General features: G+C 40.2%; 1 protein-coding gene across 2 annotated transcripts in view; it reads left to right on the forward strand.

Annotated features, from left to right (window-relative positions):
• The first annotated feature begins 1,370 nt into the window (after window positions 1-1,370).
• The window catches only part of fibcd1b (fibrinogen C domain containing 1b), a 240,568-nt gene continuing 226,027 nt past the window's right edge, over window positions 1,371-15,911 (forward strand). Inside the window, exon 1 of one of the 2 annotated variants that reach the window (XM_049475223.1) lies at window positions 1,371-2,212. In XM_049475223.1, the coding sequence (XP_049331180.1) occupies window positions 2,141-2,212 (72 nt within the window). In that variant the 5' untranslated portion in view covers window positions 1,371-2,140. The remainder of the gene's footprint in view (window positions 2,213-15,911) is intronic. The other variant, XM_022667860.2, reaches the window with a different exon arrangement.

The raw sequence follows: 15,911 nt of genomic DNA on the forward strand, positions 1-15,911 counted from the left end.
TTTTGTTTTCAGTTCTTAAATAAATATTACTTGCATTAGCGTCCGCTCTCCTCGTCCCGTCCTTCACACAGCGTTACAATTTCTTATTCTTTATTTACTTGATTTTAAGATTGTTAATATTTTGTTGTTGCTGCTTTTTTTCTGCTTCCTATTTTTAATACAATTGTTTTTGCAAAAACAATCGATCAAGCTAGATAGCCTGCCTACATACACTATTAAGGTATTAAAGTTAGTTTAGTTACTTAGCTAGCTAGTTGTCAATCAAATCTTGACAGTTAAACTAGAACTAAGATCAGGTATGCTGTTATCAAGCTGTGAAAATTGATATTTAGTTTCAATCTGCCTAATTAACATCACATTTTGTAGGTGACCAACAAGCAGTTAGTGAGCTAGCTTGCTAGCTGGCTAACCACTAAATAATTAGCTAGCTGAGCTGGATTGCTAGTTAGCTGACTGGCAACCTAATTTCAACTGTTAGAGTATTAGCTAAAATTTAGCTATATTGTGAAAATCAACACTTTTTAGTTTGTTCAGGTAATGATGCACGTGCACACACACATAGGCAGAGCACCATTGAGTATAGTGGTGTATCTCCAAATTGCTGAAGGTGGCCAGCTTAAATCACCCCTCCCTCTATCTCTCTCTCTACTTCTCTCTTGCTCTCTCTCTCATCCTCTCTTTCTCTCTCTCTCTACTTCTGTCTCATCCTCTCTTTCTCTCTCTCTCTCTCATCCTCTCTTGCTCTCTCTCTACTTCTCTCTTTTGTTCTGTATCACTCTCTCAATACTTCTTTCTCTCTCTATCTCTCTCTCTCTTGCTCTCTCTCTTTTCCTCTCTTACTCTCTCTCTTTATCTCTCTTGCTCTGTATCTCTCTCTATCTACTAAATACCTCTCTCTATACATTTCTCTCTCTTGTTCTAGCACTCTCTTCTCCTTCTCTCTCTTTTGTTTTTACCTATCTCTCTACCTCTCTCTCTCTTGCGCTATTTATTTCTACTTCTCTCTCTCTTGTTCTGTGTCTCTCTCTATTTATCTCTCTGTCTCTTTCTGCTTCTCTCTCTTGCTCCATTTCTCTCTAATTATCTCTCTTTCTTGTTCATCTCTCTTTCTTCTATCTGTGTTGTTCTGTATCTCTCTCTACACTTATCTTTCTCCCTATCTCTCTTTTTATCTTGCTCTATCTCTCTCATTCAATCTCTCTACTTCTCTCTCTCCCTCTTTATCTCTCTACTTCTCTCTCTCCCTCTTTATCTCTCTCTACTTCACTCTCTCTTGTTCTTGTTCTCTCTCTCTCTCTCTCTCTCTCTCTCTCTCTCTCTCTCTCTCTCTCTCTCTCAACTAGGACAGCATCCCAGTCCCGGTCTCTCCCGGACAGGTAGAGCATCCACAGCAGGAATACTCCTCCTTTTTATTTTCCTTTATTTATTTTTTACCCGCTGTTCACTTCTTTGGAAGACAGATCGGCGCTGCTTGTCATCACTATCAGTCATAGTCCTTCAACTTGATTTCCATATTTTTATTTTATTTTATTTTTTTTTTTTTTGGCTTTCCGAGACGCTGTAAGCGCGCGGCGCCATGCCGCGGGATTATCCTTGCGCATCCGCCGAGGCCATTTCATGCCGTTTTCCGCCGCGCCAGCTCCTCTAATCCCTCATACTCTGAAGACGCGGAGAGGAGGAGAGGAGAAGGAGAGGAAAGAGAGAGAAGAGAAGGAGGAGGAGGGGTAGCGGTGAGGGATCATCTCAGAGGACACGGGCGGTCCCAGCCGAGGGAGCCCCCCAAAAAAGAAGAAGAAGAAGCGAACGGAAAACGGCAATCTCTCTCGTTTTCTCGAGGGGTGCAAGACTGGTTTTTATTTTTATCATCGCTTTCCCATCTTCTGTCTCTCGTCTTTCTCGCGTGCGTATAAGCTCCCACCATGCCTTTTCCACTAGAACCCCCCGCCTCCTCTTTTAGGGCGCCGGTGGCGCGCGCGGTCTCGGAGTAGACCCTTTTCTTATTATCCTCAAGAAGTCGAACGGCTTATCCCCTGTGTTTTCTGTGGAATAGCTCTGAAAGACGGTGATTGTGTGTGTTTTTTCCCTCCCTCTCGCGTCTGTGAACCAACAGGCGGCTCTGGATTGACACTTTTACCGGAGGATGGTCAATGATCAATGGGGAATCATGAACAGCTCTTCGGAACTCGAAGATGGACAGCGCGGTAAAAACCAGGTAACGTTCAGTCTATTAGTCTCTACAGCAACTTAACTTTAAATGGGTGTATTTTTTGGTGGATGGTGCATTGAATGAGCTTTTTTTGAAAAATGCTTGTATGTGGTTTTAGATGGTCTAAGCTGGTCTTTTCAGATGTTAAAGTTCCTGGTGAACACCTTCCATACAATGGTAAACTAGCTGGTTGTTGGTTAACCGGCTCTTGATGAGACTAGCATAGTGCATGTTGAATTGAATTGCTTGATTTTGGTTTAGATTTGTGATTCTGGTCAGGCTGATCGTGCTTGTAGACCAGTCAAACCCATCAAACTAAAAAAAAAAAAAAACATAAGCAATGCAGGTCTAAGATCTAAGCTCCCAAACCAGTTTAATCACCTTGTGCAGCTACATCTAGATATATAGATATATAGATATATATTTATTTTTATTTTTTTATTTTATTTTAGGAGGAATACTAATAATTGGCTGAGAATATGTGTATGGGTTCCGCGCGCATTGTACGACAGGACTCAAGTCTTCTGGATTGCGCGTGCTTGCTTTGCAACCTCAAAAGAAGCCGCTTGGCTCAACATTATAACCAAACCCAAGGCGCATCCAACTTCACTTTGTTTTTGTTTTTTTTTGGTGGGTTGCATGGGGAGCTAACATTGGGTGGTATACCGTTTTTTTTTTTTTTTTTTTTTGAGAGAGAGAGAGAGAGTGTGCTCGAGTGCAGCGTGCACTCCACTCCACAACTCCAGTGGATCGCAGCGCATTAGAGGCATGTTCGTGTCACTCCGCATAAGCAGAGGCGCAGATCAGATTGGGTCGGGTTGGTGCTGGTCCAGAGCTTCTGAAACGCGACTTGTTGGCTGTTTATTGGGGGCCATATGCTGCGGGGTGGTTTTAGGCTGCTCGTTTGGAGCTTAGTCTGCCTCTGTGGTTTCCGAGACGAGATTAGATTTAGAGGGAGGGGGGGGGGGGGGGGGGGGGGGGGGGCTCCCAGCCAGGGAGCTTATTTGATTTGTACAAACTGAGAAATATGTGGACGTTTATTGGACGTTGTGTTTGTTATTAGGTTGAGGTTACAAAGTGAGAACCCAATACAGCTATATGCTATATGACTATACTATACTATACTATGGGACTGCTATACTATGACTACATCATTATGCTATACTATATGACTATATTGTACTATACTATGTGACTGCTATATGATTATTCTATACTATATGACTACATTATAATATACTATGACTGCTATACTATGAATATATGATGACACTATACTATATGACTATATTATACTTTACTTTGTGACTACTATTTTGTGACTGCTATACTATGATTACATGATTATGCTATACTATATGTCTATATCATACTATACTATGTGACTGCTATTCTGTGACTATATGATTATTCTATATTATATGACTATACTACACAATGTGACTGCTATACTGTAATTATATAATTACACTATACTTTATGACTATATTATACTATGCTATGTGACTGCTATACTCTGACTATATGATTACACTATACTATATGACTATATTATACTATGCTATGTGACTGCTATACTATGACTATATGATTGCACTATACTAAATGCCTATATTATACTATACTATGTGACTGCTAGACTATGACAATTTGATTATTCTATACTATATGACTATATTATACTATACTATGTGACTGCTGTACTATGACTATATGATTAGGCTACACTATATGACTACTTTTCTATATAATTATACTGTACTATGTGACTACATTATGACTACACTATATAATTAGGCTATACTATATGTCAATGCTATACTGTACTACAGGACTATGCTCTATATACTATACAACTATGCTATACTATACTATATGTCTATGGTATGCTGTACAACATGAATATACTATGCAATACTATGTTATAAGCTATACTCTATGATTATGCTATACACTATGATTATGCTATGCTATATAAATGGTGGAAATAAGTAGCATAGTTCAGTTCATACATTAATGTATTCTTTGGTTGTATTGGAACTTGTGTTTTTCTGTGTTTGCAGTTGGTTTTTAAGTGGTTTATGGTTTGAGATGCCTAAACATCATGGAAATATGCTGAAGTAAAAGCCCACGTCATATGGTACATTGGTCTGGAGAAATGAGTAGTTGAGTATGAGAGAGAGAGAGAGAGAGAGAGAGAGAAAGAGAGAGAGAGAGAGATGGTGACATGGGTAATACAGCAGAATTGCAGTAGTTCCATCCAATCATACATCAATCTATATAATTAATTCATTAATACATTCGCTCATTAATCCCTTCAAGCATTCATTGATTCATTCATTGAATAAATAATTCAATAATTTATTTATTTACATTTGTATGTATTCATATCCCCATATATGTATTGTCTTCTGTCTGTCATGTTCAGTCCCACTGACCCCCAACTCAAAACACTTCATAAGCACTCCAGCCATGAGCACACACCCACATCATTATACAAGCACACACACATACACACACACCTAGATGAAGCCATGTCCAATGTTCAGTCCCTCTTCATTCATTGGCATCTGTTTTCACACCTTTTTTTCTACTCTCAATGCCCATCACTCTCATCAACCCTCCAACACACCCAGACCATACCCCCTCTCAGAGAGCTATATATATATATATATATATATATATATATATATATATATGTGTGTGTGTGTGTGTGTGTGTGTGTGTATGTGTGGCTATTGTGTGCGTTCTGTAATGGTTTGTTGGCTGTTGGGATAAGAGCGCTAAGCTCTCGAGCCTACAATACTGCCTCTGCAGCACTCCGTGCTCATTCTGGAGGAGATAAGGGGCTGTATTCATGAGACCGGTGAACGAGAGACACAGAGAGAGAGAGAGAGGAAGAAAGTAAAAGAGAGAGAGAGAGGGAGAGAGAGAGCTGTCTCTGGATCAGTTTAAAGTGGAAAGTGTACACTGTACAAGATCAGAATGGACGGAATGCAATATCTGGTCAGTAATGAGGTGCCCAGATCAATATGGAGCAGAGGGTTTCACCTAATTCGCCTAATCATAAGAGCAGACACACACACACACACACACACACACACTTGGACACACAGTCACTGTGGTTCAGTCATTGTTTGGGCACTCTGCCCGGTTATTAAACAAAAAAGGACAAGTTTACTCTAGAGGAAATTCCCCAATCTTTAGTAGAGAATCTCTGGACAAGACAGTTACACACATGCACGCATACACACTCACACAAACACACATTCCCCCTGAGGCAGAGGTGTGTTCTTGGTTCACTGACTCTGTGATTTCCTAAAGGAATGCATTCCTGCTGCGATCTCCAGACAGTTTTTTTTACAAGACTCCGACCACCTGCTCGTACACACACACACACAAACACACACACACACATACACCAACTGTGTTCATGATTTGAATAAAATGTGAATCAAACAAGTAAAGCATGTAGTTTACACAAGCCGACAAACAGCTCCCACAATACAGTAAAACACTGTGAGCCAATTCAGCACCATGGACAGAACCCACCACTCTAAATCCAGTAGTCGACTCCATTGTATAATAATTTCTTCTTTAAATGTGAAATAAAAGTGTAAATATGGAGAATACAGCATAAAATATGATGTAAATATTTAAATATTTAATATTTAAATAAATTGTTAATCATAAGAAAATGTGTACTTTTTAAATTTTCCACGACCACTTAAAAATGATGAGTTTCTTTCATTTTGCCAAATTGAAAACCTCTGGAATATTGTGGCGGCTCTGGGTTGTGTGTGTGGCTGCCTGCAGGCATGTTTCTGTTCTCCTGTGTGCGAGGATGACAGGGGTGGGGCATCTCTCTTGGGAGGGGTTATGCAGAGAGGGTGGGCACCACTCTGGATCTGCCATCTGGGAGACACACAGCTGGGTTGGGGGCCTTTGGGCTATTTGAGCTCTGTGGGTATGGTTTTAGCTCTCCTAGTCTTGTTAAAGACTGTAAGTGAGTGGCAAGCCGGTATAACAAAGGAGCTGTTGAACATTCAGCATGAGTCTCACGGGTCTTCCTTCCTCTTCCACGCCACAATATAATATATGGGGTTGTAAATGCATGGGCTTGTAAACAATGTTTTGAATCATTGATTCAATCAATGAGTTGACTTAAACCAAAGCTTCTGAACACCAAACAGATCACATGATTATTTCATGAAATATCAGTGGAGTTTATGTGTCCCACCTTTTAAATGCCTTATTTTCTGACTTTCATGTAAACCTAGTTTTGAACCTTTTCTTTGTCATCTGTACTTAAATTTTTTGTAGGGGGAAAAAATCAATTAAATTATTTTGTAAAAAAAAATAAGGACTGCAGTATGTCATTACAGAACTACAGTATATTGTTCCTATAAGAAAAGGACAGTGAGTATAAAAAACAAGAAGGTGGTAATAGTATTGTGATTATACTGCTTTTTCTTACGTAGACAGACTTTTTACACAGTGTTATTTATAGCAAATATTAAAATAAGTTTTACCCACTGATCTATACACTCTACTCCTCCACAGCGCACCCATAATGCATTAAAGCGCCTCTGTTTGGTCATCGAGTGTATTATTCAATCAAAACTGCACGCGCTATTAAACTTACCTCGGAAATCTTGCCCTTGTAATGCTGTATAATGGGGTATTAACTCAATACCATGCAGCGCTATGAGGCTTTTGATACCTCCCAACCTAATTATTACAGCCATTGCCCAAAATTACAGCCATGATTTCCAACGTCTATTATCTTTCAGTGTTCCCAGAGCTGAGATCAGAGCTGGGGTGGAACTGTTCTTTCTGCCTGAAGTGCACATATGACATGGTGGAGTGATTAAAATAATATACTACGACCACAGCTGTCTCAGGAGTTCAGCATTTGCATATATAAGCTGTAGAAAAAAATGGCAGTGTACAAAAGTGCACTGTAATCATTCTGAAAGATCACGGAACACAGTGAAGATGTTGAGTATTACAATATTTTGTATGTTTGTCTTTTTAAAGTTTCCATTATTGCTGGGAGGTCTGAACAAAAAACATAGTATTATTGTTATTATTAGTTATTACTTATTAGTATCAATTCTAATTCTATAATTTATTTAGCAAAACTGGGTTTTTATATAGGTTTGAGGCTTAATCGACTGTCAGGAGCACTATATAGCTCTGAAAGAAAATTAAGAGACCACTTCAGTTTCTGAATCAGTTTCTCTGATTTTACTATTTAGGTATATGTTTGAATAAAATGAACATTGTTATATCATTCTATAAACTACAAACAACATTTCTCCCAAATTCCAAAGTAAAATAATGTCATTTAGAGCATTTATTAGCAGAAAATGAGAAATGGCTGAAATAACAAAAAAGATGCAGAGCTTTTAGACCTCAAATAATGCAAAGAAAACAAGTTCAAATTCATAAAGTTTTAAGTGTTTAAGTGAGTTCAGAAATCAGTCTTTGGTGGCATAACTCTGTTTTTCAGTAACAGTTTTCATGCATCTTGGCATGGTCTCCTCCACCAGTCTTACACACTGCTTTTGGATAACTTTATGCTCCACTCCTGGCGCACAAATTCAAGCAGTTCAGCTTGGTTTGATGGCTTGTAATCATCCATCTTTCTCTTTGGCAAAATCAAAGAAACACATCATTTTTAAGTGGTCTCTTATTTTTTTCCAAAGCATATATATATAATATAAAACATCAAGGCTTTAAATGAAGACTTTGATCAGTAGTTATAGGTTTAACTTTATCCCACAAAATTACACAACATATGAAGAAATCAATCTGCATTTCATTGGTTTATTAATGTGTAAATGAGCAGAAGACATACTAAACACTGAGTTTGCAGTTCTGATATCTCATTGTACATAGTAGCTCTTGTATCAGGACCATTGGCAGCCCATTGGTCACTCAGGAAACCAGAAAAAGAGAAAAAAGGTTCATCAGACCACACTGATTATAGAATAAATACATGTTGCTTCGCAGAAATGGTTGCAGAAGCACATGCAACATCATGTTTCATGACTTCTGCCATGTCCCATGGATACTAATGAATGCCTCACTGATACCTGTATATTGGGATTTACATGTTTCCAGGCTTCCTGCATTGAAAGTGGGTGTGGTTTCTGCCAGAGTCACTTTTCTGTCGCATGGGCAATTCTATCCAGAACACAATCATTACCACACACTGCACTGTCCACTGTGGGTTATAATACCCTCTATGATGTATTCTTAGTACACACAACACTGAGGATCAAGGAATGGTAAAAAAAAGGGGTGTGAATCGCTGGGAATCTCACAATAAGATATTATCATGATATGTTACTGACAATAACCATGATATAAGTTTAGAGCACCTTTATTTCAATAAAAAAATTGATATTTGTCACCTGTCTTACTTGAAGTCTGATAATTCACGTCACCTCGCTGGCTGCTGGTGTTCATCCTCACTCACAAGATATAACCTCACACCTTATACAGGTGTGGGCTTTCCCAAGCCATTCCCATGACCAGCTTTCATACTGCTATCATCACGAATCATGCATGTGCTTTTTTTATGATATTTTCCACATAATGTACAGTAAGAAACTAACAGTGTAAAAAAAATCAGTTAAAGTCAGTTAAAGAATAATTTTGGTTGTTTTCTCTGCATTCTGCGCTCCCCCCCCCCTCCTCCCCTTCACTCGTTCCCCTCCTCCTTTCTCTCTGTCTCAACCACCTCACCTTTCTTTCTCCATGTGGTCAGACTCTGACAGTTCTGTCAATAGTGGCCCAGGGAGGATGTGGTCACTTTCTTTCTTTCTTTTCTTTCATCCTGTCTTTCACCTTAGTCATCTTACCTCCTGTACACCTTTCACCCGTATGATATACTCCCTATCTATCTATCTATCTATCTATCTATCTATCTATCTATCTATCTATCTATCTATCTATCTATCTATCTATCTATCTATCTATCTATCTAGCACAGTCTCTTGTAGTGTTTGCTTTCTTCTTTCTTTGTACCACATTAAGTCAAAAAAGACACACACACACATATCCAGAGGGGGACAAAATGAAGGCTTGAGATTTTCTTTGCTGATCGTTTCCTGAGAGCCGTGCCTGTGCACACTGATAGACTGATCTGTCGTGAGAGCACACACACACACACACACACACACTAAGCAAACATATGTACTGTATACTGTGTGTTTGTCCTCAAATGATTTTCACTCTCACTTACTTTCTCTCGCTCTCTCTTTCACACACACACACACACATATACACTGATATGATACAATGATACTGAGTGAATGGAGTTGTATGGAAGATCCATAAAGACACATATTGGTCTTAAACTAAAAACCCTTCAGCTCCTTTATTAGCAGAGTTTGTGACGTGAGTAGATCCACTGGCCACTTTATTAGAAACCCTTATCTTGTATCCTCAAGAGACCACTTAAAAATGATGAGTTTAAAAACATCAGGAATATAATCAGGAGGAAGACGGATGATCACAAGCCATAAAACCAAGCTGAATTCTTTGAATTTTTGCACCAGGAGTAAAGGCATAAAGTTATCCAAAAGCAGTGCGTAAGACTGGTGGAGGATAATATGGCAAGATGCATGAAAACTGTGATTAAAAACCAGGGTTTTTCCACCAAATATCCCACGGAGGAACATTCCTGCATCTGTGTCCGAAACAGTTTGTACTGTTCTTAATCATATGTCACATTAGTACAGCACGTATGGTGCTACATCTAATTACAGTCATTTCTACGGTACTTACAGCCATTACTAATTACTAATTGTGAACATATGGTAAAACAAAGACTGGGCACTAGACAGCTTGTGTGTAGGAACACAGACAAAGTTCAGCTATGTGTCTTGCAAGATTTGCATTGCTCTAGACGCAACTCGTGATTTATGTAGCATATGTTGCTTGCAGTTATTACCATTGGCAACAAAGACAACGTTATTAAATAATAACTAAGATAGAGAGATAGTTTATTAGTACTCGAAAGTGATAAAATGTCATTGATGTGTGTTCAAAACGAAAAAAAAAACAAACATTCATTTCTATCAATGCAGAATGTAGAAATATACAGATTCATTCCAGGCGGACTCCAGAATGCTATTCATCCCACCATCCGGAGGTCACAGCCAGCCGTGACCACCAGCCCAAGAACACATAATTGGCTTTGCTCTCTCTGGGTGATGGCATTTCTTCTCCCTTCATCATTCAGAGCGATGCTAGCCAATGGAATTAGACAGTGGGTTTCATCATCTCGGCTCATTGTGCTGTCCAATGACATTGCGTCAGTGGAAAATAGTGGAAAAGATGTGATGGCACGTGCTTGCCTTCACTTTCCCACTTTCACATCACTTTTATACAATATAGGAACAGGTAGCAGAACCTGACATGGTGCCGGTGTGTTAGTAGTGCGTTGTGCTGCAGCAGTGCTGCTGGAGTTTTTAAACACCTCAGTTTCACTGCTAGACTGAGAATAGACCACCAACTAGAAACATCCAGCCAAAAGTATCCTGTGGACAGCGTCCTGTTGGTAATGTCCTGTGGGCAGCTTCCAATGAGCAGAATCCTGTAGGCAATGTCGTGTGGAAAGCATTCTGTGGACACCGTACTGTGGGCAGCTTCCTGTGGGTAATGTTCTGTAGGTAATGTCCAGTGGGAAGCATTCTGTGGGCAGCTTCCTATGGGCTGCATCCTATGGGTAATGTTCTGTGCGCAGTGTCCTGTGGGTAATGCCCTGTGGGCAGCATCCTATGGGTTGCATCCTGTGGGCAGCTTACTATGGGTAGCCTTCTGTGGGCAGTGTCCTGTGGGCAGCGTTCTGTGGGCAGCATCCTGTGGGCAGTGTCATGTAGGTAATGTCCATGGTCAGCTTTCTATAGGCTGCTTTCTATAGGCAGCTTCCTATGGGTAACATCATGTGGGCAGTTTTTGATGGGCAGCATTCTGTGGGCTGCATCCCGTGTGCAGTGTCCTGTAGGTAATGTCCCGTGGTCAGCTTCCTATAGGCAGCATCCTGTGGGCAGTGTCCTGTGGCCAGCTTCCTGTAGGCAGCATCCTGTGGGCAGCATCCTATGGGCAGCATCCTGTGTGCAGCTTCCTATGGGTAGCATCCTGCGGGCAGTTTTTGATGGGCAGCATCCTGTGGGCAGTGTCCTGTAGGTAATGTCCCGTGGTCAGCTTCCTATAGGCAGCATCCTGTGGGCAGTTTTCTATGGGTAGAGTCCTATGGGTAGCATCCTGTGGGCAGTTTTTGATGGGCAGCATCCTGTTGGCAGTTTTTGATGGGCAGCATTCTGTGGGCAGTTTTTGATGGGCAGCATCCTGCGGGCAGTGCCCTGTAGGTAATGTCCTGTGGCCAGCTTCCTATAGGCAGCATCCTGTGGGCAGTTTTCTATGGGCAGCATCCTGTGGACAGTGTCCTGTGGCCAGCTTCCTGTAGGCAGCTTCCTATGGGTAGCATCCTGTGGGCAGCTTCCTATGGGTAGCTTCCTGTGGGCAGTTTTTGATGGGCAGCTTCCTGTGGGCAGTGTCCTGTAGGTAATGTCCATGGTCAGCTTCCTATAGGCAGCATCCTGTGGGCAGTTTTCTATGGGCAGCATTGTGTGGGCTGTTTTCTATGGGTAGAGTCTTATGGGTAACATCCTGTGGGCAACTTCCTATGGGCAGCATTCTGTGGGCCTGTGTTCTATAACTACTATCAAAGAACTTGAGAATGACCATTACAAACTGTGCTGAAACAGATCATATTTATTCACATTTCATCCAGAATGTATTGATCACAGCAGATTTTAAAACAAACTTAAACATGTACAACACAACACTGTTTTATAACCCAATACACCTAAAATCTGTAAGTTTTTTTAAAGACAATGTATAATGTTCACCAAGCATGCTTAAAAGTACTTTTAAAACATGCATTGTGCTGCAGTCTCTAGGTTTGTAAACCTTTGAGTGTTTAAAAACTCCAGCAGCACTGCTGTGTCTGATTCTCTCATTCCAGTGCAACACACACTACTTACACACCACCACCATGCCAGTGACATTTTGACATTTTGTTGAAACCGCCAAACTCGTCTTTTCATTTTTATCCTTGTCTGCGTGTAATTGGCCGCTGCAAACTGTCAACACGAATGTTTCTCTTTCTTGCGATTAGCCGACGTAATGGAGGAGCTTTGCTCTTGATTCAGGCATCCTCGTCGAGCCTTTCACTGATAACAACGTCAGAGCGTGGCCTTTTTGATTAACGGAGCGAGCCATTAATCATTGAAGCCACATACATGCACACACGACGAGGATAAATTTGAATGGGGAAGGCAGCGGAGAGCTCCCCCTGAGCAGCAATGATAGGGGAACTAATTAATACAGCACAATAACTGAATCATTTATGAACAATGACAAAGTTTAATCTGCCAGAGAGAGAATGAGACACAGAGAGAGAGAAAGAGAGTGGGAGAGAGTGTGGGAGAATGAACTGAAAATATGATGCAGAAATGTGGATCCAGTAAAAAGTGAGATTAATTCATTTGGGAGGAGCTGCTGTCTGTTAGCACTGATAGCATTGGTGTAGATTATGTTGATAAAATAGATCATCAATTATCTATTTTCTGTTTCTGTTTTTTTACACTTCCACTAAAGTACAAAAAAAAAAAGTCTGGAATCATATGTAATCATATGAATCATCTTCAGTGCTGGGTGGACTAATCAAACAAAGGTGTTACGAATGAGGAGGGATGGACGTAATTGCAGAATATTTATATAAATATATATTTATTAAATAAACAAACTAATATACTAACAAACAAACCAACTTAAACCAAAGCTACACTGAAAACAAACAGAAAACAAACACGGGTAAACACAAGACAAAAATACAAGACTGAAATAACTAAAATAACAAAGAGAGGATTTAAGAATAATCAAAACTAAGAAACCAATAATACTAGAAACAAAAACCAAACTTCCACATACACAGCAAGGTATCACACAAAAGACTGAAACAGAGGGGCCTAAATACACAAGCAGAGTGAGGAACACCTTGGTCAGGATAACGAGGGGGCGGCGTTACAAACACAGCACAAGGTGAGATCACTAATGGTTAGGGCGGGGATAGGGCGGAGACAGAACAATAACAAAACAATGCCATGTGCTCAAAAAAGCACATGGCTACGAACACAAGACAGGAAAACAGAGGGCAGGAGCACAGGACAGACACAGGCTAATGTGTGACAAAAGGGACAAGATACATTTGTAACAGCTAACTTAACTGCATGAGAGAATGAGTGGGAGATATATATATATGTACACCATATTTGTGCTAGACACAGATGGAATTTGGCCTCCACCTTTAACCCAATCTCTGCAGTAATAGTGTGAGAACACGTGCACAGAGTAGTGGGCATTTAATGCTGTGGCGCCTGGGAAGCAGTGAGGGTTGAGGGCTGGAACAAGGGTCCAACAGTGGTGGCCCACCAAACCTGGGTAAGACTGGTGAAGGAGAACATGCCAATATGCATGAAAACTGTGATTAAAAACCAGGGTTATTCCACCAAATGTTGATTTCTGAACTCCTAATACTTTATGGATATGAACTTGTGTTCTTTGCATTATTTGAGGTCTGAAAGCTCTGCATCTTTTTTGTTATTTTAGCCATTTTTCATTTTCTGCAAATAAATGCTCTCAATGACAATATTTTTATTTGGAATTTGGGAGAAACGCTGTCTGTAGTTTATAGAATAAAACAACAATGTTAATTTTACTCAAACATAAACCTATAAATAGCAAATTTGAAAGAAACTAATTAAGAAACTGAAGGGATCTCTTAATTTTTTTTCAGAGCTGTATATGCTAAAAGAAGACTTTTTTGTATTTTTTTCTTCCCAAAATGAATAAATAGAACGTATTGCTGTTAATATTTTTTTTAAACTGACATGAAACTGATAACATGGCTTAAATATAGCAATTATAACAGCAATAAATCAGTTAAATGTAGTAAGAAACAGTGTAAAGTGTATGTAGTTGTAGATGAGTTGATTTAGAATGTAGCAGGAATGGCATCATTAAGGCGGGTGGATGTGATCAAGAGTGTCAAGGTTAATCACTGGACTAATTACAGTCAGGTGTGTGTGTGTGAGAGAGAGAGAGAGAGAGAGAGGGAGAGAGGGAGAGAGGGAGAGAGGGAGAGAGGGAGAGGGGGGGGGGGTTGGCAGGGGGAGAATGGAGTGTGTGGTGTTTGCATCTGATGGTTGGTTGGTGCAGTTTGACCTGTGCACACACGTACACACATCTGCTACTGCCTGCAGCCATCAGCCATACACACGCACACACACACACACACACACACACACGTGCACACATCTTCACACTGAGAGGACAGTGGAAAGTCTTATGGGAAATAAATTCCCGGCAATTGTTTCAGAGTAATCAAAAAAAGGGACAAACAGATGGACAGAGAGAGAGAGAGAAAGGGCAAGAAAAAAAAAGAAGGGGTGTGAAGAGAATATGTGAGAAAGTAAGAGCGAGAGAGTGAAAGAAAGAGCAAGAGAGAGAGAGAGAGAAAGTCATTGCTGATCCTCATGGCTCACAGTAACAGTTACCCATCGCATGAATTATTTACGGCGCATCTAAAGTCAATCTAACTGACACAGAGCAATTCCTCGGGCCACAGGAGGCAGGCAGGCAGCGAGAGGGAGGATAAGGAGCGAACAGATGAATAAATGAGCAGTTTAAGATGTTATTCCACATTCAAACACTAAATTATTCAAATATCAAATCAATCAGGAGGGGCCGAGAGAGGAGAGCGGCCGGGATTGGCTGGGATGAGTGGATGGCGAGAAGAGTCTGGAGGAAAAAGTCAGACTTCTGATAAAAATCGTGCTTTTCTGTCTCTCTAAATGCCAGTTTAAAAAAGAGATCACAAGCACTGAAAAGCCGAGCACTTCCCAGCACAGGCTGTCCACTTTATTGGAAACGCTCACCCCGTAGCTCCGCATCTGTTAATGTTAATCTGTTACCGTAATTCAGATAGTTGTGTAATGGATTACAAATCTCACCACAGTTTTTGAGTCACGGTTCACATCGTTTTTTGGATTGAAATAAAAGAAGTAAGACAAGTTTAACTTTGATTTCTGTTTATTAAAATATAAAGGAGTCTGTAGCCACTGGGATATTTGTAATGGGTCTCTCCATCTTACAGTTAGTACACAGAATAATCTGTTTATTTAGGACTTTTATGTTTATCTTAAACTCTTATTATTAATAAATTTGATCATATAAATATCTAATGGATTAATAATTATTTTATCTAAAAAAAAACTTGCAGTAAAATGACAAAAGGAACTCAAAGGTGTTGCTGTGCTTTTGTTCCTTTCTTATGCTGCAGTGCTACGTACTAAAGCGTTTTTGCAATAAATAAATAAATACATTGGAACCTAAATGTTCCCATATGTGTGATTTAACCGGTGCAGGAGGCAGCAGCCATGATGTTGCTAAATGTTCAGAACATGCTTTGAGGTAGAGGGATAGTAGAGTGGGGTAAAATGAGGTCGGGCGAGGTAGAAGGAGATAGAAAGAGGGTAGGAAATGTAGAAGAGGGAGGATAGAGTAGGGTAGAATAAGGCAGGGGGTAGATTAAGGGGAGGGTGGGGTAAAAGGATGTAGAATG

This window comes from Astyanax mexicanus, chromosome 1 (assembly GCF_023375975.1).
Source record: "Astyanax mexicanus isolate ESR-SI-001 chromosome 1, AstMex3_surface, whole genome shotgun sequence".
NCBI lineage: Eukaryota > Metazoa > Chordata > Actinopteri > Characiformes > Acestrorhamphidae > Astyanax > Astyanax mexicanus.